At 42.0% G+C, this 27,250-nt stretch overlaps 1 protein-coding gene across 1 annotated transcript; it reads left to right on the forward strand.

Annotated features, from left to right (window-relative positions):
- The first annotated feature begins 3,508 nt into the window (after positions 1 to 3,508).
- On the forward strand, positions 3,509 to 27,250 carry LOC138945838 (kidney mitochondrial carrier protein 1-like). The gene is made up of 6 exons (XM_070317352.1): positions 3,509 to 4,037; positions 24,628 to 24,767; positions 25,939 to 26,086; positions 26,425 to 26,519; positions 26,736 to 26,869; positions 27,209 to 27,250. The coding sequence occupies exons 1-6, from the start codon at positions 4,012 to 4,014 to the stop codon at positions 27,248 to 27,250; spliced, it is 585 nt and encodes a 194-aa protein (XP_070173453.1). The 5' UTR covers positions 3,509 to 4,011.

Here is a 27,250-nt window from a genome sequence, read left to right on the forward strand (position 1 = left end):
GGGATGGCGGGATGGCGAAATCCCAAAATGTTAACTCACCAGCCGGGCGAGTAACTGCAAGAGAGTCACCACCCCGCCAGAAATTTCGCTGGTCGGGTGCATGCCAATATTGCTCCATCTGATTTGAAACTCGATATTACAACCAAACCAAAAATGTTGCATTTGACCAAAATTTTCACTGGCCAGCCTGGCGAGTTGCCCGGTGTTTTCTACCAGCCGGGCGGATTTTTGACTCGCCCCTGGCGACCGGTGTGACGTTTTCATCTTTCGCCGTGTTGATATTTCGCTTCTCGGCCTCGTTGATCTAGTATAAACTCTACACTGAACAAAAAAACACCCTTCGATAGTACTGATGAGCGACCTTGTGTACCTTACATTCATGGGGCCAAATTTGTCCAACCAATTTGTTTTATTTAACTTAGAAATTTGATTCATCCTAAAATGTTTCCTTCTAACTCAAGGGACGTAACCACTTAGTACACGTTTTCGAAGAATTCGATTTTGGGGGTGAAATCCATAAAATTTTACCACCAATTTTCTTCACATGCAAGAAACTGACATGCTTTTCGTCCATAAATAATTTCACTTCTTAATTTTACCAGGAAACAACATTTCAGTCTTGAGTATATGTCGAGGGGGAAATATGTACACAGGCGAAAGATGAAATCGTGACACCGGGCGGACAATTTGGCCATCCCTGTGTATCTTGAAAACTCGATCTTATCTTTTTGACTTGTATTATATGTTTGTTCTCTCCTCCTTACTTAGCATGCGGAATACCTCATTGGGGTGGGAAGATATTCGTACTGTGTTTTTCTTTGGCCTATATAATTATAGTGTTAGTTTATCTGACCTTGGCTCTATTTTTTCTCTCCGCGTTAGCACTATCAGTTGAACATGCACACTGACACAGCAACCTCAAACCACCTTCATGACCTTTTGACATCTGGTGTCAGAATGTAAACTGTGATTGCGATGCAACGTCATGCCACTATCTCCTTAGTCCCTTGCGATAAGGACTTCGTGTCCCAAGCTTTTCACAACTTCACAGGGCCTTTCAAAGCATGATGTTAGCCTGAACGTTTCATCTCAAAGGTACGTACCGTCTGGTGTTAACGCGTTCAGCTTTTCCCCCGGCATTCAGCTTTCTGATTCGATATATACTCGAGACTGAAATGTCGTTTCCTGGCCAAAGAACAACACTTCTTTTAGGGAGAAAAGCATGTCAGTTTCTTGCTAGTGAAGGAAATTCATTGGTGGCCGAATCAGAAAGCTGAACTTAGTGCCGGGGGAAAGATGAGCGCGTTACACCGGTTTCACGTGCAAGCCATCAAGGCCACCACTGCCCATGCAGGTTTTTACATTTAGTCAAGTTTTGACTAAATGTTTTAACGTAGAGGGGGGAATCGAGACGAGGGTCGTGGTGTATGTGCGTGCGTGTGTGTGTGTGTGTGTCTGTGTGTGTGTGTCTGTGTGTGTGTGTCTGTGTATGTGTGTGTAGAGCGATTCAGACTAAACTACTGGACCGATCTTTATGAAATTTGACATGAGAGTTCCTGGGTATGAAATCCCCGAACGTTTTTTTCATTTTTTTGATAAATGTCTTTGATGACGTCATATCCGGCTTTTCGTGAAAGTTGAGGCGGCACTGTCACGCCCTCATTTTTCAACCAAATTGGTTGAAATTTTGGTCACGTAATCTTCGACGAAGCCCGGACTTCGGTATTGCATTTCAGCTTGGTGGCTTAAAAATTAATTAATGACTTTGGTCATTAAAAATCTGAAAATTGTAAAAAAAAAATAAAAATTTATAAAACGATCCAAATTTACGTTCATCTTATTCTCCATCATTTTCTGATTCCAAAAACATATAAATATGTTATATTCGGATTAAAAACAAGCTCTGAAAATTAAATATATAAAAATTATTATCAAAATTAAATTGTCGAAATCAATTTAAAAACACTTTCATCTTATTCCTTGTCGGTTCCTGATTCTAAAAACATATAGATATGATATGTTTGGATTAAAAACACGCTCAGAAAGTTAAAACAAAGAGAGGTACAGAAAAGCGTGCTATCCTTCTTAGCGCAACTACTACCCCGCTCTTCTTGTCAATTTCACTGCCTTTGCCATGAGCGGTGGACTGACGATGCTACGAGTATACGGTCTTGCTGAAAAATGGCATTGCGTTGAGTTTCATTCTGTGAGTTCGACAGCTACTTGACTAAATGTTGTATTTTCGCCTTACGCGACTTGTTTACTGACGTGTGACAGGAACATACTTCCACTTGGTCACATACCAAAACCCAATTGCCTGCAGCTGGTTGCTTTGTCTTAAGAGTGGCTTATTATGTTGTTGTGGTTGACTGCTTTTGTGTCCTTGACACCAGTGTCAACCGACAAAATAACTTCAGTGACAAGGCAGAAGAATAATGTAACACAAAAGTCCTACTCTATGTCAGAACAACACAACGGACAACAAACAAAACCGCAGCAACAGAAATAGGTAAACCCAGAATCCAAATACTAATCTTGCTGTCTTTCGAAGTATTACAATTATTAATTGAGGTGGAATCTTCACAAGCCGGCAAATTCATTATTAATTTTAAAGCGCATAAGCTAAAATACAACCCCGTAGTCCACCAGGCATGCTATAATGCTTTTTGGTATGTGTCCAAGTGGATTCTTTATGTCGACATAATCTAGGTTCGCGTTTAAGTCTTGATTTCTTCTTCTTCTTTTTCTTCTTCTTCTTCTGCGTTCATGGACTTAAAATCCCACGCACACTCGTGTGTTTTTTGTATATGACCGTTTTTACCCCTCCATTTAGGCAGCCATACGCCGCTTTCGGGGGAAGTCGTGCTTTGAAAGACTCGCCAAGACACGGAAGACACTGGTGCTTTTCTACACTCACCACAGGCAGGACAGCGCGTTGAATTGAGAGAGAGAGTGCACTGATTACACTGCTCTTGCAACTGCCGAGACAGATAAAGACGTGATTGCTTTGAGTGCAAGTCGCTCTTTCGTCACCAATATAAAACAAAGCACGCGGAGGTCAGCCTGCACTGACGCGGCCGGCTTTTCAGTCACAGTCAGTGCCCCTCAGCTGGGGGTTCTTTCCATAGTTGAAATTAAACACAAGTCGATACTGACACGTGCAGTGCTCGATCTACTGTTCCTGTCCGCAAGACTAGGCCTACTTGTTTAGCAAAAGGCTCCGCCGGGCAGACTTTGAAAAACTGGATTATAACCGTTCTGACTTTATTTTTCAAGTTCTGTTGTTGTGCATTGTTGAGATATTACTGTCAGCTTACTTCAGTGATTGCCAACTACAAAAAGTGAACTGAATACAGTATATAGTCATTAGCAACACACACAAAAACAACTTGAACAACAACAACAGTTTAACCGCATAACTCTGACTTTTATGGACAGGGTTATTATGCTCTCAGGATAGGCTACATAACGTGACTGTGACACTGGCAAGCCAACTGCTGTGCCTCAGTTTTGACATCTACATTGTTAACAGCTGTCTTGTCATCGTTTATCCAAGGCTTACCATAATTAAATAATCAATTTGATGATCTGGAAATTCAACAAGCTCTCAAACGACTACTCAGGCGCAACGCAATGTTGGCATATCCTAGCTTGTGGAACTTTACTGTGTGCGATGAAACGACGATCTTTCCGACAACATAAATTATATGATCAACGTGACAAGTATAGAACTTGCATTATACGCAGTCTGACGTTTTGGACTTGAAGGTAGTTCGGCGCCGACTCAAGCGTGTCAGTTTCACAGTATTGCCCCTCGGCGGCCCGTCAGTCAAAAGTCAGTTTCCGAGTTTTCCGGCCTTGCCAATTTTCTGTGCTTCGCGGAGTTGGTCCCGCCGCGTTGGCGTACCCTTCAGTGATCGAGTGCTTGTGTTCGGAGGACATTACCTGAGTGTGATCCGGCGGTGATATACAAACCACAGGAAGTTAAAACGACAGTGAAGAATTTACGTGATGTCGACTGAAGGCGTCATCATAAGGTAAGCCCAAGTCAGTCAAGTCAGGGGCGGATCAGTTGCTTTGTAAGGGGGGGGGGGTGCACTTTGAATCGAAACTGGTGAATGTGATGGGCGCGAAGCGCAAGAATTTGATAGGGGGGTCCGGGGGCATGCCCCCCCGGAAACATTTTTGGCTCAAAGAAGCAAAATGGTGCCATCTGGTGCCATTTGAACTTATAAATGGTCATAGAATCAGCTTTCCAATTATTTTTTTTTGTGCTGGAGGGGGGGTGCACGTGCACCCTGTGCACACCCCCCCCCTCGTCCGCCCTTGCAAGTGACTGATGGACTCGCACAGGCACATGACTGGTTTATTGCAGGCCGGCTGTCTTGGAAAAAAAACCCACCTGAAATTGACTGAAATATGTCGTCTTTGTTGTTTTTAGCAAAATTGTAACTTATTGTGTCTTAAAATTTACTGACAACTGAATGTGAACAACTGGAATATTGCCAGTGCAACTAATTGGTGAACAGTAATTAAGTTGCTACATTTACCTCGGTAGGCCTACCGGCTCCGTAGTCAGTTAAACATACGGTTTTGACTCAGTACTATTTAATAATTCATTTAATGATGTACTCGCATACCGTGCCATCATGTCATAGATAGTAGGCACACTATTTATGTGTTATGCACTGACATGATAAGATTTAAACCGGCACTGATTCAGTCAGTTTCACATTTTGAAGAGACTGAAAAAAATGTCAGTCCTCATGGTAGCCTATTGCGCATCGGCCGCGGCCGCTCGGTGGAGACTGTTGTTTCTGTTGTTAGTCGCAGCTCATCGGTCACGTGTTTTGTCTCAATCTTGGGTTCCGTGTCAGTTCCATCGATTCATGTTACAATGAAACCGCTTCAGGTGTCAGTTTCTCCGAGTCATGTTACAATGAAGACTCGGTTCGCGGTGTTAGTTTCACCATTAGACTCGACATGCACATGCCATAACGAACGAAAATTAAGGGGCTTATTGTCCGTCAGGGCTTGAAATGCCTATATTGGACCACAGGCTGTGATTGGACATGACATTTTATACCATAGGGGAAAAAAAAAAGAAAAAAAAAGTGAGAAGCAGACTCTCGTATTGGACACCAAAAAAAAAAAATTGTGACTCAACCAGAATGACAGTAAAATCAGTTGTATGTACACAAGCCAGTACTTTCATAATATTATGTGCTGCTATAATTTTAACACCCCCCCCTCCCCCCCCCCCCCCCCTCCCCCTCTCCACTCCTTTCGTAGTCACGATAGGGTCGTGACACAGTTTACGGTAAAGTGGCGTTCCATTGACTATGAGTGGAATGACGACCTCTGACCTTGGAATTCTGCCAGTCGCTCAGCCAATCATATTGCACGCCAGGAGGCGCGGGTGGAATTTAGCCAATCCCTGGCTGTCTAAGAGAAGAACAACTTTTTCCGACGGTCAGGTTGCGAACACAAGCAAGTAGGGAACATTGCGATTACAGACTCTAGAGACAGGCGATTACCAGACGCATTGCCAAAGTGAGTACCTGGTATACGGTTTCATAAAATATTGAAAGGCATATATGGCTCTTTAGATTTTGTATTAATTCGAGTAAGCTGGGTAAAAACGTATCGCTGCCTTGTTTTGGGAAAAGCCGGGATTCGTAAAATCAGTATCGAAGATAATTTGCTTTCTGTTGATCAGTATGCTGTTTGATTTTGACGCATGATCAGTCTCAAAACATATCGTACGTTATTACTGTTGTCTCTTCTTTATTGTTTGATCGTAAAACAGGCGACTGCCATTACAGTTTTCAGTGATTGGCAACCTCGTACACTGGTCTTGAGTGGGCCATGAAGCGAAGGATACGACCTCGTGATGACGAAAGAACAGTAGTGAAAACAGTATAGCGCGGGGAGAGCGTTGCGCGCATGTCACTTGCGCTATTCTAGGACTTTCACTCGTGGCGAGCACGAACCCAGGGAAGTTGCACACGTGTGTCACTGTCGGAACAATGTAGGTGGGGGGTTGGGGTTAGACAGGTCATTAGAAATTGCTGAGTGATTGTTTATTTACTTTTCCTTTGGTTTTGGAGGATACACGAAAATATTCAGTTTTGGATTGAAGATCTGCTAGTGCTACGGTACTTCCCCACCCACACCACTCCCACTCCAACATTCCCCCTTTCTCACAAGATCCAGTCTTTGAGTTTGCACTATGTTAATTAATATCATATTTATGTTAAAGGCACAGTAAGCCTCCCGTAAACCATCACAGAGCTCCCCGAGCGTCTACATACAGTACAAGCAATCATACTTCCATTTGAACGCTCACCGAACGGGAACATCCTGGCTGCTTTCTGTCGAGCGTGAGAAATTTTCAAAGAATTTATTTTCGTGGACTAGGTCCTCAACAACAATGGCGCCTAGCCTCGTTTTGGTGCTGGACGGCTGTTATGATACCGGAAATCACGCCCGGACAGTAAGCCTCCCATAAACCATCACAGATACTGTCAGGCTTTTACACACAGTACAAACACCCTTCCATTTGAACGCTCACCAAACGGGAACATCCTAGGTGCCCTACGTAAAGAGCGAGAAATTTTTAAAGAATTAATTTTGCAGATTGTCTTGAACACTTTTTGGACCCATCCTGAACTCATGTCAAACATGAGTTACTGCCCTTCGGGTCTCATTCTATCGATGTAAACTGGCGATAGCCGTGAATCGATGATTATCAAAATGTTTTTGGACCGTGGTGCGTTTTTGCGCTAGATCTAACTTTTAAAATCTAAATAATAAATTGACAGCTTGTTACACAAACATTCTTTAATCATAAAAGAAATTTTTTTTCATCAAGACAAGATCAGTTGTGAAAGTTTGAAAAAAGAAAAGCCCGGAAGCAGGGTCACGCAAGGGTCGTAGCAGACGACGGTTTATGCATATCGTCGTTCCTCTCAACAGTCAAAAGCCATCGCTAGAGTTCTTGTGAATCACAGCCGTTTGTTTCGTGCATAAAAACGTGCTATTGTAAATAAGCTCACATCGAGTCACATTCAAATGACTGACGACTACATTGTGAAAAAGGGAAACTGGATCACACGGGTTCACGATGGCTCAGGGGTAAGATAAACCACGCAAAAATAAATTCTTTGAAAATTGCTCGCTCTTTACGTAGGCCACCTAGGATGTTCCCGTTTGGTGAGCGTTCAAATGGAAGGGTGTTTGTACTGTGTGTAAAAGCCTGACCGTATCTGTGATGGTTTACGGGAGGCTTACTGTGCCTTTAAAGTTAAACAGCGCAACAATTTGGAGTATTCCCACTGTTCTTGTTCTGATTTAGTGTTTAGAGAAAATAGACTATTGTGTTGATCATGATGTGGCAAGAAGTTAGTAATGGGATTTCTTTTTGATTTGGAATTTATGTAACTTAGTCTGGTAGTTTAAAAGTTTGCAGTTTTTTGAAGACCTGGCGACGTTTGCTTTACTCTCCCGTCCTCCCTTTTGCGTTATGAATCCTGCGCATGGCCTTACGGCTAAATCATAAGAATGGGGCATGGTCGGTTTATTTTATGAAAAACGCCTGATTTAGACTAGGGAGCGAAAGTATGATTCCCATGGCTAGCGCCAGCAAGGCATTTTGTTTCAAGCATAAGCAAGATGGCAGGCATTCCTTCAGTTTTTTTCTAAGCAGATGCGTGTCCATTTCGATTAGTAGAAGTCATACGGACCTGGGTACCCATTTGATTTCGCCGTATTTTGTATGCATGATTGTCTAGAATACGACAGTATGGTCAGTGGGAAAAAATACGAGGAGAAATGTTCCTAGACTAGTTTTCTTCATGTTGAGCGCATCCCAAAGCTGATCCAGTATTTTGACACATAATTGCTGGTTTTGTCAGTAAACATTGAAAGAAGCATGTGTTTTAAATGTAGTGGTGTACTTAATTAACGGTGCGACGGATGCGTGTAAAACATGTTTGAATCATGGATGTTCAAATGCTGTGTGGTGTACGCTCAATTTTCTGAAAATACACCTGTCACCAAGTTTGCTTGACAATACTCCAAGTGCAAAACACTTAAACAGGGGTTCCCTGATCTGATATATTAGAGCACTCTGGACCTAATCATTTTAAGTGGTTTTCCAAGATGAAGTATGCAAACACTGTATCATGGCTTTCTGTTCTGTGAAATTTTGTACAAAGTTTAGAGCCAAGTAGAACCACATTATGTATAATTTCATAATTGTGTGGCCACTTCTTTAAGTTGTTCATATAAAATGAGACAATATAGCTATTCTGATGGACATGTGGGGGAATTCGGGGGCTGTGATTGGATGGTCTCTTCCGATCATCAAAGCATAATGCTACGGAAGTCGGCCATTTTTGCCAATATCCAAAAGCATATTGGCAATAACAAAGACGCATGGTTCCGGTTTACCCATCTGTACCAAACGATGTTTTAATCGACAACAGCATACACTGACAACTTGAAATTCTTCTGGGGAATTTTTTTCAGCTTTACAAATGTCGATAGCATACCTTTTTTCTGCTAACTTCCCGATGAAACAGGACTAAATCAATTATTTTCTGTCCCTAAACACCACAAAATGCCCAAAGTCGAAAGGTGTAGTACAAACAGGGGAGAAAAACGGAACAGCCGTTTTTGTGTGCGACTGACACACACTTTCGCATTCGGCTTTTCTTATCTCGTAACTCCACACTAAATACCCCACTTCCCCTCTGAAGTATTGATGTACAACCCATGGCACTAACATTCATGTAGTCGTTTATAACTGAGGTTGAAAAATTCGCTTCATGACAAGACAAGTATAAATGCCATTCACCCAAACTGAAAAATTCGCTGCCGTCTGCTCGCGATTAGCTGTTCTCTTCTCCTCCCCTTGTTGCATCCTAGTTCTTCAGTTGTTTCTAGTTTTCCGTTTATGTTGTGTTTTGGTCTTCTTCATAAGTAGTCTTATTCAAAATTTTAAAAAACTCAAAACTTCTTTTTGTTGTATTCGAATGAACTAATAAAAAGCTGTTTAACAGCTGTGTTGTCAAATCGAGTTTTTTTCCAAAGTCAGTGTGGCGCCTGCACAAAACTAATGCCCATAAGAAACAGCGTCTGCTATCAAACCCTGAGATCAACGCATCGACGCAAAAACTGTCATTTTGTAAGTTTGGAACAACCAATCAAGGTCAGAACAGCTATATAATCGCTATTGTGTTTTCAGCGTAGTAATAGGGTCTGATATTTAGACTCGAACAAGTATAATGCGACTCGTCTTGGACTCGTCAGCATTATACTTGTCTCGTCTAAATATCGGACCCTATTGCTACGCTGAAAACACAATAGCTGTTACTCTTAGGGAAAAGCCCTTTGGTCTACTTCTTTCCTATTCCCTTGTTGAATGTGCCAAGAAAGTTGGTCTACTTAGTTTAGATTAACCATTAAGTATTCATGATTACACTCAGTGTCATTAGTTACAAGGGTGCCAAACTGCTAATGAAGACAGGTGTATTGTAATTTTATTATTTATGCTCCAAAGGGCTTCCTGTGTTGATATGAGCCTTTGAGTGAGCCTTTCAGCCAGCAGATTTTGCTGGCAAAATGCAGACTATGTCACATGTGTGTCGCGATGACAAATATCATTACCAGCAGTGCAGTGTTGTTGCAACTGACAGTTGACAGAATCAATAATCATGCAATCCTACAACATGTGTTACACTGTAAGCTCCATGGAGAGTTTCTGAAAGCTTTTTTGGCTTTTCTTTTCTTATCATATATAATATATATATATATCAAATAACCAAAGGGAAGTAATCGCTCTTTATGCTAACAACGTTCTGCCTCATTTCGTTTAAGATTTTTTCTTTTCTTGTTTAGTAATAGTATACAGTGGAAGTCACCCCTTATTATTTAGAACCTTCCAAAATGTGAGAATATCAGGTCTTTACAAAAAAGGTGAGGTCGGGTCTTAAATAAAAGGGGGGAGGTCTTATTGGGGGTTCCACTGTATGAGACTAAGTTGCTGAGACTAAGTTGCTGAGACTAAGTTGCTGAGTCTAAGTTGCTGAGACTAAGTTGCTGAGTAAGTTGCTGAGACTAAGTTGCTGAGTCTAAGTTGCTGAGTCTAAGTTGCTGAGACTAAGTTGCTGAGACTAAGTTGCTGAGTCTAAGTTGCTGAGTCTAAGTTGCTGAGTCTAAGTTGCTGAGTCTAAGTTGCTGAGACTAAGTTGCTGAGACTAAGTTGCTGAGTCTAAGTTGCTGAGTCTAAGTTGCTGAGACTAAGTTGCTGAGACTAAGTTGCTGAGTCTGTTGTCAAGCAGAATCAGAATTTTTGTACCCCCCGCGGGTTAGGGGGAAGAATTTACCCGATGCTCCCCAGCATGTCGTATGAGGCGACTAACGGATTCTGTTTCTCCTTTTACCCTTGTTAAGTGTTTCTTGTATAGAATATTATACTGTTCAAAAAAAGAAACGCATAGCTTGTAATATTTGGTTAATTTAGTTATATGGCTACAAGGATATCCACCAAACTGCAGAAAATGTTTATCTGGTCGTCGACCTTTCGTCCATTGCCACAAGTGAGCTCTGCACGTGACGCATGCGTTATCAGTGGCTACAATGTCAAAATTGCTCATTTGGCATGACCACTCGTCATGCTTCAGTGTAATCTCGTGAAACTCGGGGAATATTGAGCTCTCACCATGTCTTCCAAAACCCATAAAAGCGGATTGTTCGCCACAAAGAAATGAGACGACAATTCAGCGACGAAAGATGGCCCGATTGAGCAGAGAAGACCGCCAAATTGCATTGGGTCGTTTACAAGCAGGCCAAAGTCAAAGTGCAATCGCCAGGCACTTCCATGTGTCCCAGAGCACCATCAGTAGACTGTGGGTCAGGTTTCAAGCCACTGGCTCCGTTGTTGACTTGCCACGAGCGGGAAGACCAAGGGCGACAACTGCTGCTCACGACCGCTTCATACGGCTCCGCCACCTCCGGAATCGTTTTCTGTCGGCCTCATCTTCTGTCCAGGCTCTCCCCGGGCCACACCGATTATCGGACCAGACCGTGCGGAACCGCCTGCATGAAGCTGGTTTGAGAGCTCGCAGACCTCACAGAGGAGCTGTCCTCACCCGCCGCCATCGCCAGAACCGAGTGCAGTGGGGCAACCAGCACCTTCGCTGGACCGTCCGGAATCACTGGAGACACGTGTGGTTCAGCGACGAGTCCTACTTCCTGCTCCAGCGACATGATGGTCGGAGGAGGGTCTACCGGAGAGTAAACGAACGTTACGCGCCCAACTGTGTGGATGAGGCACCCGTTTATAGTGGTGGAGGCGTCATGGTGTGGGGGGCGATCAATACCGCTGGAAGGAGCACCCTGGTGCACATCCAAGGGCGCATAACTGCCCAGCGATACGTGGAGGAAATTCTGCGCCCACACGCCCTTCCTCTTCTGGCTGACCAGGATGCCATATTCCAGCAGGACAACGCTCGCCCGCACACAGCACGACTCACCACCCAGTTCCTCACCGACCACCATGTCCAGGTGCTTCCCTGGCCATCCATGTCGCCAGACATGAACCCGATAGAACACCTCTGGGATGAATTGGACAGACGTGTGCGCAGGCGAGAAGAAGCGCCGGCAAATCACCGCGATCTATTGCAGGCACTTCAGGAGGAGTGGGACACCATCCCACAGCAAGATATCCGGCATCTGATCCAGTCCATGCCCAGAAGGTGCCGGGCAGTTGTTGCTGCTCAAGGCAGTCACACCCCCTACTGACTTGACAGCCTCGGCACCCAATCGTATTGATTGACTGATTGATTTGAAGATGCAAATGAACTGTGTGTGCATTCAACTGTGTCCATACCAAATTTCAAACAAATAATCTAAATATTGGATTTTCTGTTAATTTTTTCGAAAAATAAAACAAATTTGGCAAGTAGCAACTATGCGTTTCTTTTTTTGAACAGTATATATAGTCAATGTTTGTAAAGATTTTAGTCAATATGTAAGAAATGTTAAGTCCTTTGTACTGGAAACTTGCATTCTCCCAGTAAGGCCATATACATGGGTGCAACTCTGCCGGCTACACGCCGGTTTTTGGTTTCATCGGCTGCCGATGTTTTTGTTCCAGGAGAGGTTTTTTTGGCATTTTAATACTAAAAAAGCTTGGACCCCAACTTTTGCCGGTTTTTGGAATTTTCCAGGTTGCACCCATGCATATATTGTACTACGTTGCAAGCCCCTGGAGCAATTTTTTGATTGGTGCTTTTGTGAACAAGAAACAATTAACAAGTGGCTCTATCCTATCTCCCCTCCCCCCCCCCCCCCCCCCCCCCCCTCCCTTCCCCATCGGGATATAACCTTGAACGGTTGAAAACGACGTTAAACACCAAATAAAGTAAAGTAAAGAATTTTTGTGGAGTTATAATTTGAAAGTGAATACTGTAATGGTAATAATATATGATTGTAGATGCCTGTAGCTCCTTTCAAAAGAGGGTAAACAAGCAATTGTTTTGCTATGAGTGGCTGTAACTGACTTGCAGGGGTCTGTACAAGTCTTATAACCCTGGGTTTCAGAATTGAAGTGGCGTATTATACATGTCTGTAGAATAAATAAAATAAGAGATTGAAATTGTCGCTGTTTATTTCGGTGCGCATTCAAGTTTTGATGGCATTGCTTCTGTCATTGTCAACATAAATTTCAAGCGTTGCTTAACAAAATAACAAGAAAGCCATGGTTTAGGAATTGTTAAATTTCGAAGGGTAGAAATGACATGTGTTATGTTTATAACTATTAGCCTTAATTTTGAATCTGATGCAGACACTGACAGGCTTGCATAGGAATGCAAAAGTGGAAGCAGGAAGCATTTAAAAAAAAGTTTGGTTGCAACAGCAGACATTGGCTGGGCTTTCTGTAACGAAAAAAAGGCGTGCATGTTGTAATTTGCTTTGGGCTCAGAGAGGGCATTGCTCATTCGCTGGCATGCGTCCAGTCCTGATCAAAGCCACAGTATTGGCTGCCGTTTCGCTCGTGGGTAAGAGCTAGGAAGGTGGCTGCTTGCTTGGCGTGTAGGTAGGGCGGTCAGTTTATGAAACAAATTTGTGCTAGCGCTAGCAAATGGAGAATGAAATACGATTGGATGACATTGAAAGAGTAGTCGTTCGATAGCCAAGGGGGTTGCCTGCTGTGTAACTGGAAATTGTATGCTTGTCCTCCAGGAATATATTTGTCTGTCCCGCCAATTCCTTAGACCTAGCTTTTTTCGTTGCCAGCGGTTCCCAAGAAATGCTCAAACCTAGCTTTACTCACCCAAACTCGGCCAGTCTGCCGCTAACAAACGGGGGGGGGGGGGGGGGGGACAGTCCCCTGGCTAGCCTAGCTGTTATGGTGGCAAACAACAGTGGTGCCAACACGGCTGCGGCTAAGGAACGGGGGACAGTCCCCTGACTAGTCTAGCTGTTATGGTGGCAAACAACAGTGGTGCCAGCACAACACGGCACAGCTGCGACTAAGAAACAGGGGACATCCCCTGGCTAGCCTAGCTATTAAGTATTATGGCGGCAAACAACAGTGGTGCCAGCACAACACGGCACAGCTGTGGCGCCTTGCCTGTGCATGTGAAGCAGCTCAGGGGAGAGGAACGCCTGCAAGTCTGGCAGCGATAGATACAGGAGGGAGAATGAAAAAATCAATAGCTCATTACCTCCCTTGTCTGAGGGAGGTGTTGACCCTCCCCACCCCGCTGGCCCGCGTATTAAAGTTCCACCATCTTTTTCAGCAGGGGTCCGACTTTTCCACAAATATGCATATTTTCAAGAACTGTTGAATTTGTGTTAATTTAAGTGTGTGTTTGTATGAAGGGCATTGTAGGGCTGGATCTGTGTGAGCTTGCTGGTGGTTTTGAATGTTACTGTTGGAATGTAAATTTAGAGCCGAATTGTCTGAAAACTCTAGTATTTCAAGTATTTTGTGCTTTTATTCAAGTTCAGAGAAAACCCTGTTTTTGCTTGAGATGGGGATATTTGTCCTTTACTTGCTTTGATGGTTAGGCTACTGCCGACGTTAATGTACACTAGCAGATTTTAGTGGCTGAGTGATGGAAGGGCAGCGTAGGGATTGTTATTTGTTGCATCTTGCGGATGATGGGGGATGTCCTGTGTGTTGTTTTGTGTCTTGGCAGTACCAGTGGCCTTTGCATAAGCATAAGCTAAGCATACTGTATGCTTCTGTTCTTTGTTTCTCACTTTCTCTGTTTCTCTTACGTTCTTGGGAGCATTTTGTGCCTTTCTCTGATGACAGCATTTTGATTTGTGTCTACTGCTTGTTGAACTACGCTACGTTATTGTACGAGATAACCAGTATCCTGGCTAATTAGTACCCTCCGTGGGTTTGGGGGAAGAATTTACCCGATGCTCCCCAGCATGTCGAAAGAGGCGACTAACGGATTCTGTTTCTCTTTTTACCCTTAAGTGTTTCTTGTATAGAATATAGTCAATTTTTGTAAAGATTTTAGTCAAGCAGTATGTAAGAAATGTTAAGTCCTTTGTACTGGAAACTTGCATTCTCCCAGTAAGGTAATACATTGTACTATGTTGCAAGCCCCTGGAGCAAATTTTTGATTAGTGCTTTTGTGAACAAGAAACAATTGACAAGTGGCTCTATCCCATCTCCCCCCTTTCCCCGTCGCGATATAACCTTCGTGGTTGAAAACGACGTTAAACACCAAATAAACAAACAAACAAACAAACAAGCTATTTAGTATTAATCTTGATTGGTTTTTTGTTTTTTGTTTGCTTAACGCCCAGCCGACCACGAGGGGCCATATCAGGGCGGTGCTGCTTTGACATATAACGTGCGCCACACACAAGACAGAAGTCGCAGCACAGGCTTCGTGTCTCACCCAGTCACATTATTCTGACACCGGACCAACCAGTCCTAGCACTAACCCCATAATGCCAGACGCCAGGCGGAGCAGCCACTAGATTGCCAATTTTAAAGTCTTAGGTATGACCCGGCCGGGGTTTGAACCCACGACCTCCCGATCACGGGGCGGACGCCTTACCACTAGGCCAACCGTGCCGGTATTAATCTTGATTGGTTTATGCTGAAGTTTGTTCTGTCCAGACTTTACTGTGTGTGCTTCAGGCACTAAGGCCTAAAAAAAAAATAGGTGTGGTTACGGTAACCCGACCTACCCTATTTTTAGGGGCCGACCCTATAACTTTTTATTACATTTGTCCCAAAAAACACACCCAAAACAAGAAAACGAGTGCAGAAAACGCAATGAAAGCGAAAGCGCCCGAGTCGCACACTTATTTCCCTGTCAAGTAGGTTTAATTTGTACACATTAGAAAAAAAGTTTAAAAAAAAAAAGTGATTGCCTACCTACCCTATTTGTTTGGCTATGTTACCGTAACCACACCTATTTTTTTTTTTTGCCTAATGAAAATGTCTCTGTCAGGCTTGATTTGACGCCTTTCCATCTCTTTCTGTGTTGCTCCTTTAAAGGCAACTATCCTGGGTGACCCCAGAACGAGCCGTTACACACCCTGAGCGAGAGAGCGAGGGGGTTCTTCTGAATACAAAAAATTTGCGGTGTGGGGTGTTGGTGGCTCGCTGCTCAGTTGTCGCTGCAGCAGTGCCGTAGTTGTGGTCGCAGTCCAAACTCCCTTCCATGGAACTGCAGATAGAAGCCGAGAAACAGTAAGAGGCACGCTTTCTTATATCTTGGGTCCTTTGACAAATGCACCCTCTTGCTCCGTTTGGTATTATTGTTTTTCTGCATGGTGTGGTCTGCTTCGCTTGTCTGAGTTTTTGTTGTTATGTTTTCAAATGTTCTTTTAACAGAGATTTTGGGGACGCATCACACTTGTTTGGTAACGGTGTGGTTTTTCTGCATGTTGTTGAAGTTGGCTTTATTTTGCAAGTTGTGTTGTGGCTTTTTCCTGTTATCCGAGATCCTCAAGTCAAGTGCTCTGCTCTTTGTAAATATTGCCAACAAGGATGTAATTGTGAGACGAGGAAGCATTGAATTGGTATTGCCTGTTTACCCTCCTGGGGCTTTGTCGCTGATACTACTCAGAAAGAAGTTGACATTTGTGTTGATTTGATTTTTTTTCTTCTACCTATGGTGAGGATTGATAAACTGACAAATTTGAGTAAGAGTTGAAATCATTTGTTTTTGATCACACTCTCAGCCTTGCATGCTTTCTTTTTGCTGTGTTGTTCGGGTGGTTTGACAGGCTAATTGATTAGATTAGTGACTATTTGATCACCACTTATACTTGCCTCTGAAACTGAAAGCTAGCTGTGCTGTAAGCTTGGAACTTATACAGTTATGGTGTCTATGCGGGATATTGTCTCACATACTTATTCAAGTTATTGCTGCTAGTAGTAGTACTGTTCTGCAAACTCTGTGAATCTATCTTTTCTGTTTGCCAGAAACTAATCTCATTGATCCCTGTATGATTACGTCAGTGTTCCCCCAGCAGAGTGTCCACCGGATTAACATTAGTAATTTTCTGTTCGGCTGCCAATGCCACTAGTTATACATACACATCAAACAGGCCCTCAGTTGGGCACATAACTTTGAAATTCATATTTTTATTCTCTCCTGATTTCGACTGATAAGTTGTGCATGAATGTTTATATTTCGTACGTTTCACATATGTATTTTACCAGCAATAACGAAGATAGCTTGTAGAATTGATGTCTTGGAACTATTAATATTGTGCAATACGAAGTAGGATACATGTACATCAAGGCTGGTTGAAGATCCAGAGTCTCAGACGTCTGAGTGAAATGGGGCATGTTTGCCTTTTAGTAGGGTTAGGGGGAAGAATTTACCCGATGCTCCCCAGCATGTCGTAAGAGGTGACTAACGGATTCTGTTTCTCCTTTTACCCTTGTTAAGTGTTTCTTGTATAGAATATAGTTAATGTTTGTAAAGATTTTAGTCAAGCAGTATGTAAGAAATGTTAAGTCCTTTGTACTGGAAACTTGCATTCTCCCAGTAAGGTCATATATTGTACTACGTTGCAAGCCCCTGGAGCAATTTTTTGATTAGTGCTTTTGTGAACAAGAAACAATTAACAAGTGGCTCTATCCCATCTCCCCCCTTTCCCCTTTGCGATATAACCTTGAACGGTTGAAAACGACGTTAAACACCAAATAAAGAAAGAAAGAAACTGAAAACAAACCTACTTGAAATCATTTGAAGAAAGAACAATCGTTCATGATTGGACCAACACAGCTTGAAAAAACCTATTTTGACCAAAACTTATTTTAAATTGTAATAAGCACAAATTGTATCATAATATTCGAGCTCTGCAGCCTCGAATTAGTATTTATAAATAGCCATTTGGTTTTGGGATTTACTTCATATACAAATGGAAATAGGCTTGTGTATGGCGGTTTCGGTCGCCATTTTGAAAACTGTCATGGCGGCCATACCAGTAAAATTCAGAAGTGGCATCCATGCCAGGTATGTAGCTAAATGTCCAAACTATAAGTCCAAAGTGGATGTTTGCTTCTAACAAGCAACGTTTAGGGTGTTTCACCTTTTGGAAGTCAGCCTCTAGACTAAGTGTTCAACAGAAACAACCAGGTTAGGGTTAGAGTAGTTTTACCCCTTTGTTGTGACGACATCAAGGCCTGGTTCTACCAAACGTACACTGACGCTGTTGTTGTTGTTCAGCGGTGCAGAACACACTAAAACAGAGCCTAGTCAGATCGTAGGCGGGAGGTGGTTCTGGAGATGCAGTTTGAGGGGAGAACTGATTTGAATTCTGTCAGTCCTCAGCTTTTGTCAACTTCTTTGACGTTGAGCACGAGCCAAAAGAAACCTGAATCATCCCTCCTAAAAAAAAAAAGACTTTTTTTTTACAAAGCAATTCAAAAGAAACTGGAGCAAGAAAGTAATTCAAAAGAAACTGCAGCAAGAAAGCGTTTGAAAAGAAATCCACCCCTGCGTAACATTTACTTCTATACAGTATAGAATTTGAAGCGGAAAAGCACATTGTGTCCAGGTTGTAAATTGTACTTGTGTGCCTTTAACGAGTGCGATTTACATGACAATCGACACACACAGAATGTCACACGCTGTCACCAGTGTATGAGTAGACAGCGGAGATCTACTACGCATGATCGACCATCGGTGTCAGTGGGTCATATCGAGCTCATTTGAATATTAAACGATTCTATGCAGTGCTTTGGAGCGTGGTGTGAAAGGTGTGTTCTAGGGTTCTGGGACAGACTGGCTGGGAATCACCATTCTTTTGGGTTCAATGGGGAAAAAGTGGTAGCAAGTTGCAAAACTTTCTTTGAAGTCTTGTGGTGCTCTACATTTCTGAATTTACATTTGCATACACTGCCATTTACAGTTACGAAGAATTTTTAGAAATATAAAAACGACCGTGACTCATGAATTTTTTTAATTTTTAATATACTTTTTTTTTAAGTAGCTGGAATGTGGACGTGCATGCACTGTAGTTTCAATACATTTTCAGCAGTAACAAACCTATCTTTATTTCTTTTAGAGATATGAGCGCCCTTTTTTCCCTGCAAATACACACACACCAGGTATGCTGGTCCATTTATTTGCCAAGCACATCGACATGCATTAGGTCATTGCCTACAGAAGTAGAAGTACACGTACACAATTGGGTATGCCAAATGTTTTTGTTTGTTTTTGAGTGTGTATACTTGTCTGTGTTTATTATTTTTATTTGGCAAATTCCCAGCCATAGTGTTTGTCTTGGCAAGATCATTTTTTTGTTAATTACAAATTGTAGGTATGTGTGAGTCGGAGGTAAGGCCAAAAAAAAAATGTCTGTTTCTGGTCACCCGACCGACCCTAAATTTCGGCGCCGACTCTAAACTTTTTTTTTCCAAACTCAAATTTTTTAAAATATTTTTTGGTGGTAAAGGACAGGGTGAGAAAATGAACAACAAAAACGTGTGAAAACGAAAGTCCGCTGACGATTTGTAAATGTGTTGAGTGTCTTGTCTCTATGTATAGTGAATCCAGTCTCTTTGCGCGATTTTTAAAGTTAGTTTTATTGGTCTACATTTGGGGTTAAAAATAAAAAAATAATCCCGACCTACCGACCCTATATTTTTTAGCCATGTTACCAGAAACAGACAATTTTTTTTTGTTGGCCTAATGACGGTGAAACAAGCCAAGTAATGCGGGACATGTCATTTTGTTTTCACGGTGGTGTGTGCGTATCGTCACGTGTGTTTCCATGTGCTTAGTGTTGTTGCTTGATTAACTATTAATGATAGTTATGTAAACCTTCAGCCGGGTTTAGAGCCACAGAAACCAAAGGTAAGCTGTTGGGTTGCATGTCTGGCTGTGAATGCTTCTTACAATTCAAAACGTTTGGGGCAACTGTTGTTTACACAGGTTATAAGGAAACTTTTTGGTGTGTAGTAGTATTACAATTACAGTAGAGAAAAATGTGTTCTATTTCTTTACATCTGCCAGCCAGATAGCTTGCACTATTAGGTCTTCTGTGAAAGGATATTTGAGAAAGAGGGAGAGAAGTGTTTAACGGTTGCCAGAGCAGTTTGAAATTCTGCTGAAGCAGGTGAAGTTGAGATTTAGCTCTTCAGTGGTGTCAGTAGCCAATTAGGGACACCCTTTCTCCATGCGCAAGCAGAGGCACCTTATACTCCCTAGCTGAGCCTTTAATGGGTTATGTGCTCTTTGTCATTCTTTTAGGTATTCCTTGCCTGTCTGTGTGCATACGTGCAGTTACACTAAAAGATAAAATCTTGTAGTGTTATGAAGGTGACACCTGTACATTTTGTGCAAATGTCAACGCGTCCCAGTCCAAATCTTGTTACTCACAACTTACTGCAGGCAAGACGTACTGCACAAATCTAATAGAGTAGAAAGAGTAACATCCATTGGGTCCAATTTGCCTGTCCTGGTCTGGTTGAAATCAAATCTGTAATGGTAAGGAACCGGGGATTGTTGGGGGTGGATATGGGATTCTGCTCCCAGCCTCTCGCCGTTTTGGTCAGTAAAATAGTCACGTGATGAATTTTTCTGCTGTTTTGAGCTATGGTGGAGTAAGTAAATTCGATGTTAGAAATTTTTCTGAGGGTTTCCCCATTTGGCTCTATGATTTCTCATTACTTTCAATTTTGTGAAGCTGAGACTTCTAATTCTAAACCTTGGTTGTCTCAATGTCTGTCTCCCTGCAGCAAGCAAGAATTGGCGTGTTCATGTTTGTGGAACTAAAGGCAGAAGTATGAACAAGTCGCGTAAGGCGAAAATACAACATTTAGTCAAGCTGTCGAACTCACAGAATGAAACTGAACGCAATGCAATTTTTCAGCAAGACCGTATACTCGTAGCATCGTCAGTCCACCGCTCGTGACAAAGGCAGTGAAATTGACAAGAAGAGCGGGGTAGTAGTTGCGCTGAGAAGGATAGCACGCTTTTCTGTACCTCTCTTCGTTTTAACTTTCTGAGCGTGTTTTTAATCCAAACATATATCTATATGTTTTTGGAATCAGGAACCGACAAGGAATAAGATGAAAGTGTTTTTAAATCGATTTCGGAAATTTGATTTTGATAATAATTTTAAAATGTTTAATTTTCAGACCTTGTTTTTAATCCGAATATAACATATTTATATGTTTTTGGAATCAGAAAATGATGAAGAATAAGATGAACGTAAATTTGGATCGTTTTATAAAAAAATTATTTTAATTACAATTTTCAGATTTTTAATGACCAAAGTCATTAATTAATTTTTAAGCCACCAAGCTGAAATGCAATACCAAACCCCGGCCTTCGTCGAAGATTGCTTGGCCAAAATTTCAATCAATTTGATTGAAAAATGAGGGTGTGACAGTGCCGCCTCAACTTTTACAAAAAGCCGGATATGACGTCATCAAAGACATTTATCGAAAAAATGAAAAAAATGTCCGGGGATGTCATACCCAGGAACTCTCATGTCAAATTTCATAAAGATCGGTCCAGTAGTTTACTCTCAATCGCTCTACACACACACACGCACACACACACATACACCACACCCTCGTCTCGATTCCTCCCTCTACGTTAAAACATTTAGTCAAAACTTGACTAAATGTAAAAAGGTAGGGTGGGGATGGGATGGGAAGGGGTAGAGGGAACAATTTGAGCTGCATTTAGATATAAGCCAACACAGTTGATGAAAGCTGACTCATAAATAGTTTATTTCCAAGGCAGCATTTATGGCCGTGCAAACCATTCATGCTAACCAATAGTCGTAAAATCCATTGGGGCTTGAAACTGAATTGCTGTGTGGCAGGAAACTTCACTCACCTTGATTGCTATGTGCAACATTTTTCTTTTCAGAGGATGAGACGGGGGTAAGTGATTGCTGCCACACTTTCGACAAAATGGAGAGAGTACAGATAATACTTGAGAATAAGATTGCCTTTTTGTTTTACATACATGTGCAAAGGGGGAGGTTGCAGTGCGAGTAATGGTAATTTGTTTTGTAGTTACAGTGGTACCTGTGCTGTGAGCCTCTTATGGTGAGAAGAAACCTCTGTTAGCAGGTATTGAGGGTATCCTTTCAACACAGGTACCACTGTACTAATTGAGACCTGACTTGAGGCCAGGACGACACCGCCAACATGCCAGACCCAACATGCCAGACACGTCTTCTTGTGTGCAGCCATTTTCTCATTAATTGTCTCCCATGTTGTCTGTGAGTGTAGAGGTATTGATCAAATGCTTTCTGCGTACAGCAGAGGACAATGTATACATTGATCTAGCATAATGTTAATTGCATCACGGCAGCTTTCGCTTTTGTTCACACCCCACGTTTAATAATAATGTGTCTTAAATAAGAATAAGAATAAGAATATTGATTAGGGTGTGTGTTTGCTGGCATGGCTCCACTCCAGTTACACTTACAGTATCACTATGCCAGTGATGTTAGCAGAGAGGATATTGCACCAGACTTAACCGATGTCTCCTTATCATTGCTTTCTGCATCTGCTATTCACACTCTGTGCACTTTTGCACAACTACAGTGGTACCTACCCCCCGCGGGTTAGGGGGTAGAATTTACCCGATGCTCCCCAGCATGTGAGTCGTAAGAGGCGACTAACGGATTCTGTTTCTCTTTTTACCCTTGTAAAGTGTTTCTTGTATAGAATATAGTCAATTTTTGTAAAGATTTTAGTCAAGCAGTATGTAAGAAATGTTAAGTCCTTTGTACTGGAAACTTGCATTCTCCCAGTAAGGTAATATATTGTACTACGTTGCAAGCCCCTGGAGCAAATTTTTGATTAGTGCTTTTGTGAACAAGAAACAATTAACAAGTGGCTCTATCCCATCTCCCCCCTTTCCCCGTCACGATATAATCTTCGTGGTTGAAAACGACGTTAAACACCAAATAAAGAAAGAAACAGTGGTACCTGCGATGAAAGGACACCCTTGGGACCAACCAAAAGTGTCCCTACATGGCAGGTGGCCTTTCATGACAGGTATACTTTGGTAGAGATAATATAAAAAGGGACAAGAGAAGGTGTCCTTTTAAGGGAGGTGTCCTCTCATGGGAGGGTCCACACATCGCAGGTACATCTTACAGTTTGTATAGCAGAGAGGATATTGCACCAACATAGTGATAAACTGAGTAGCCAGTTCTCTTTTTCCATGCTACGCCTCTCTCTCCCCCTCTGTGCTTTTGGAAAGGGTACGATCATACGCCAGTCACGGAACACTTCCAACAAGAGTGGATAAGGCTGCTTGACTGGAGAGTAAGAGTTATCTCTACCCGTTCTTTCTACATTTTCTTTCCCTCTGTGTGTGCTTTTAGTGTTGGAGAAAGGGTGCCATTGATTTTTTTCCTCCCAGGGTTGTCTGTAATTTCTGGGCTAAATGTCAGGGTGTGCTGGCTGCTAGTCTTCGATTTCTGTTGACTGGAACTGGAGATTGGATTTTCTCTGGGATCGGGATGGGTTTGAGTACGGTGTTGAAAGTGAGCAAGACTGGTGTTTTGGCTGGCCTGTGTTTGAACGTACAGGCTGTTATTATGTTAGTGTTAGTGCTAGTCTCGGCGGAAAGCGAGAAAGATCAGGGCTTTTGGCTGGCCTGTGTTTGCAGTGAACGTGTAGGCTGTTAAATGTAGTGTTACTCGGCTAAACAAGAGAAAGACTTGGGTTTTGGCCTGACCTTTTTTGAGTCACTTGAGAAAAAGTGACTATGTAATCGGTCAGTGTTAGTCTGTCCGGCCGGCCGGCTGTCCGGCCGGCCGGCCGTCCGTAGACACCACCTTAACGTTGGACTTTTCTCGGAAACTATCAAAGCGATCCGGCTCATATTTTGTTTAGTCGTGACCTCCAATGACCTCTACACTTTAACGATGGTTTCGTTGACCTTTGACCTTTTTCAAGGTCACAGGTCAGCGTCAAAGGAAAAATTAGACATTTTATATCTTTGACAAAGTTCATCGGATGTGATTGAAACTTTGTAGGATTATTCTTTACATCAAAGTATTTACATCTGTAGCCTTTTACGAACGTTATCAGAAAAACAAGGGAGATAACTAGCCTTTTCTGTTCGGCAACACACAACTTAACGTTGGGCTTTTCTCGGAAACTATAAAAGTGACCGGGCTCAAATTTTATGTGAACGTGACTCCCAGTGACCTCTACACTTTGACGTCTGCTTTGGTGACCTTTGACCTTTTTCAAGGTCACAGGTATGTCGAGAAGGAAAAAATTGAAATATCATATCTCTGAAACTATTCATCGGATTTGATTCAAACTTTATAGGATTATTCTTTACATCAAATTATTTACATCTGTATTGTGTTGTGAATAGCAATTTCTTCCTGTCCATCTGATGCCTCATATAATATTCAGAACTGCGAAAGTGACTCGATCGAGCGTTTGCTCTTCTTGTTTTTTTAATGTATGGCCTGTTGTTGAGCCAGGGCTTTTGGCTGGACTGTGCTAGAAAATATATGCTGTCATGCAGCTGACAATGACCATCATCCAGGCTTTAGTTTAGGCTACACTGCTTTTGATTTTGTAGGTTGATCAGTATGAGCAGTCATAAAGGTGACAATAGTAGAAGTTAGAGGACGAAGGTATAATGATGGAGGTGTTTTAAGGGAGGGGAGTTCGAAATCTCTTTGATCTGATCATAACGACTAGACTCATTGAACAAGTGAATTCTTGTGTGGCTATTCTGAAAGCCGGAATTCAGGCAGGCAGCATGCTTGAAAAAATCAATGCTTGAACCAAAGGTCAAGCAACCATAATCTCAAGATTTGGGTTAAAGCTCCAATATATTTACTGGCAAGAGTTTTCAAATACTGTACTAGTATTTGCTACATGCATCAGTGAGCAGTGTGTGTGCAATTCTTGTGACACAGAACATGATGTGACAGCATGTGATTCTGCCGAAGAGACAATATTTTGTAACATTCTGCAGCATTTTCTACTAATTTTGTAGTTTCAGTTTTTTTTATTTTTTATATATAGCTTGTTTCTTTGTTATTAGGTCAGCGACTGCATTTGCTGTTGATTTTCACGTATCATGTGTTTTTATGTATGTTTTTTTTCGTGTGTTTCAGAGTCGACCAGGAACTTGCTGAAGCTGCTCCCCCACTCGATCTGTCTAACAATTCTTCTCAACCGGATCCAGCCGTGCGAGTAATGAACGATTGGCGTCCCTTTGTCTACGGAGGACTTGCTTCCATCACCGCTGAATGTGGTCAGTAGTCTTTGCTTCTCTTTAGGGCTGGGGGTTGTGCACAGAATCTTGTTTATGATTTCAAAGATATCCCCCTTCCTGTGTGACTGTGAAAGATTTTGGCTATGTTAAAAATCTTGTAGATAATTTTACGAATACCTTCCTTCGTGTGTAAACGATCCAGTAAACCACCACACTTACGGATAACTTGCTTCCATCATTGCTGAATGTGGTCAGTAGTCTTTGCTTTTCTTTAGGGCTGGGGGTTGTCCACAGAATCTTGTTTGTGATTTCAAAGATACCCCCCTTCATGCGTGAATAATTTTGGCCATGTTAAAAAAATCTTGTTTACAATTTTACGGATACCTTCCTTTGTGTGTAAACGATCCAGAAGACCACCACACCTATACAAGTTATATATATCAGGGTTCGTACAGAGTCCTTGAACCCTGGAAAACTCCTTGAAAATTGGAAAACCTTTTCCAGGCCTTGAAAAGTGCTTGAAAATAGAGTTTTGTTAAATAGTCATTGAAAAGTACTTGATTTTTCCAAATTGTTGCCTATACATTTCGTCAGCAGCTTGTCTTATTTAAAAAAAAAAATGCAACCCCCTTTTTTTTCGTCAAATACAGTACACACATTTTGGGAGAATAAAAGATCGAGTGAAAACGAAAGCAGACGAACTAACTATTACTAGTCATCCGTAGTTGCTTCCCTTCCCGGAAGTTGGCAAGGAAAACAACTACGGAATGACTAATAGTTTGCAGACTTGAAAAACTGAAGGTAAGCTTGGTGCTTTGCATTAATTTGAGGAAAATCATGTCCTTGAAAAGCATTTTTTGGTCCTGGAAATGTCCTTGAAAACTCATTGAATTGTATCAGCTCTGCCCTGCAGGAACCCTGATACATGCTTCTTCACTGAAAAAGAGAAAACTTCTGCAGGGACACATGAGGGAGGGAGAGAGAGAGAGGGAGGGAGGAGGGGGGAGAGAGAGAGTAAGTACTTTTTATGTGTAGCAGAGCCATTGATCTCGTCCGAGAAAAGCACATAAACGAACATTGACCTTTCCAGTCGGAAAGAGAAAGCTGATGCCTCAAGTAATCATTGGAGACTGAATGAGCGTGTGTGTGAGTGAATAAATAAGGTACGGTACAGGAGAGTAACAGTGATCTGCTTTTGTTGTGTTTACAGGAACCTTTCCCATAGACACCACCAAAACCCGCCTGCAAATTCAGGGGCAGAAGATAGATGCGCGCTTCACTGACTTGAAGTATCGGGGCATGTCCCATGCCTTCTTTCGGATTCTGCGTGAAGAAGGAGCTGTTGCTTTGTATTCTGGGTAAGTTAGTGACACTGTTTGTGTCTGTGAGATAAGATAAGTTTTGACTAGGTATGTCTATGTGCTTTAGTTTATTCTTGTTAATGTCAGTGGCTTTGTGGGTGTTTGTGTGCATTTGTGTGTTCGTGCGTGTGTGTTTGTGAGTGTGTTGCTTCCCTTTTTTAGACTAAAAGACTTTCAATCAGTAAGTTGAATGTTCTGAAAATGTGAAGTTACACGCACAAAAATCTCCTTAGCTCAAGTTTAAGACATAGATAATCTCCTTTACTGGTGAGAAACTTCTCTGCGTAGATGCTAATAAAGATACAACTTTTTTTCGTTCTTTTTCTCTTGCCCAGAATCGCCCCTGCTTTGCTTCGCCAGGCCACCTATGGCACCATCAAGATCGGCGCCTACCACACTTTGAAGCGAGCCGTTATTTCTAACCCCGAAGGTACGTTTCTCCTTGCATTTCTTCTTTTATCATACAGTGGTATAAAAGTCTTTATGCTCACTTTCATGTACTTCACTGTACTTGTCCATAAACAGTTAGTAAATTTTAAGTAAAGATTAGGCATTCCTTAGTGTCACATCTCGGTATATGCTCTGTTATTAGTGTTATGATGGCACAGCTGTGACTGACAGTAAGACGTTAACTTTGTGTGTTCAGATGAGACGCTGGCAGTCAACGTCATCTGCGGCATCACAGCGGGTGTGGTGTCCAGCTCCATCGCAAACCCCACCGACGTCCTCAAGGTAGGGAACATGTCCTTGTTTACTGCTGAAGAAAACATCCTATCCACTGTATGTTTTTTATGTTTGAGATATAAACTGAGCACAAAAATTATTGTACCCATTTTTGTGTTTGAATGAAATGACATGGGATTGAATGTTTTAGTTGGGGTACGAAAATAGGTGCTATACATTTTTTTTTATCAGTTTATATTTAATTGACCTGACTCATTCAATAAACTGTTAAATCCTCGTTATACACAAGTCTTGATTGGATTGAACTCTGTTTTATTTCTTTATGATGGTGGCAAAGTGAAGCAGCTTTTACTGTAGCATAGCCCGGGGAGAGGGTTATTTTTTGTTTTGTTTTTGTTTTTGCGGGGATTGTTATGTTGAGCTTTGTTCTATGAGCTGTTCCCAGACGACGTTCAGATCGCTGGTAAAGCTTTGTAA

The sequence above is a fragment of the Littorina saxatilis genome, linkage group LG13 (genome assembly GCF_037325665.1).
Source record: "Littorina saxatilis isolate snail1 linkage group LG13, US_GU_Lsax_2.0, whole genome shotgun sequence".
Classification (NCBI taxonomy): domain Eukaryota; kingdom Metazoa; phylum Mollusca; class Gastropoda; order Littorinimorpha; family Littorinidae; genus Littorina; species Littorina saxatilis.

Bases quoted from the DNA above. Each gene is read 5' to 3' on its own strand.
- LOC138945838 (XM_070317352.1), top strand. From the start codon at position 4,012: ATGTCGACTGAAGGCGTCATCATAAG. The intron at 24,768-25,938 runs GTCAGTAGTCTT...TTGTGTTTACAG, and splicing joins TTCCATCACCGCTGAATGTG to GAACCTTTCCCATAGACACC. The intron at 26,087-26,424 runs GTAAGTTAGTGA...TCTCTTGCCCAG, and splicing joins GCTGTTGCTTTGTATTCTGG to AATCGCCCCTGCTTTGCTTC.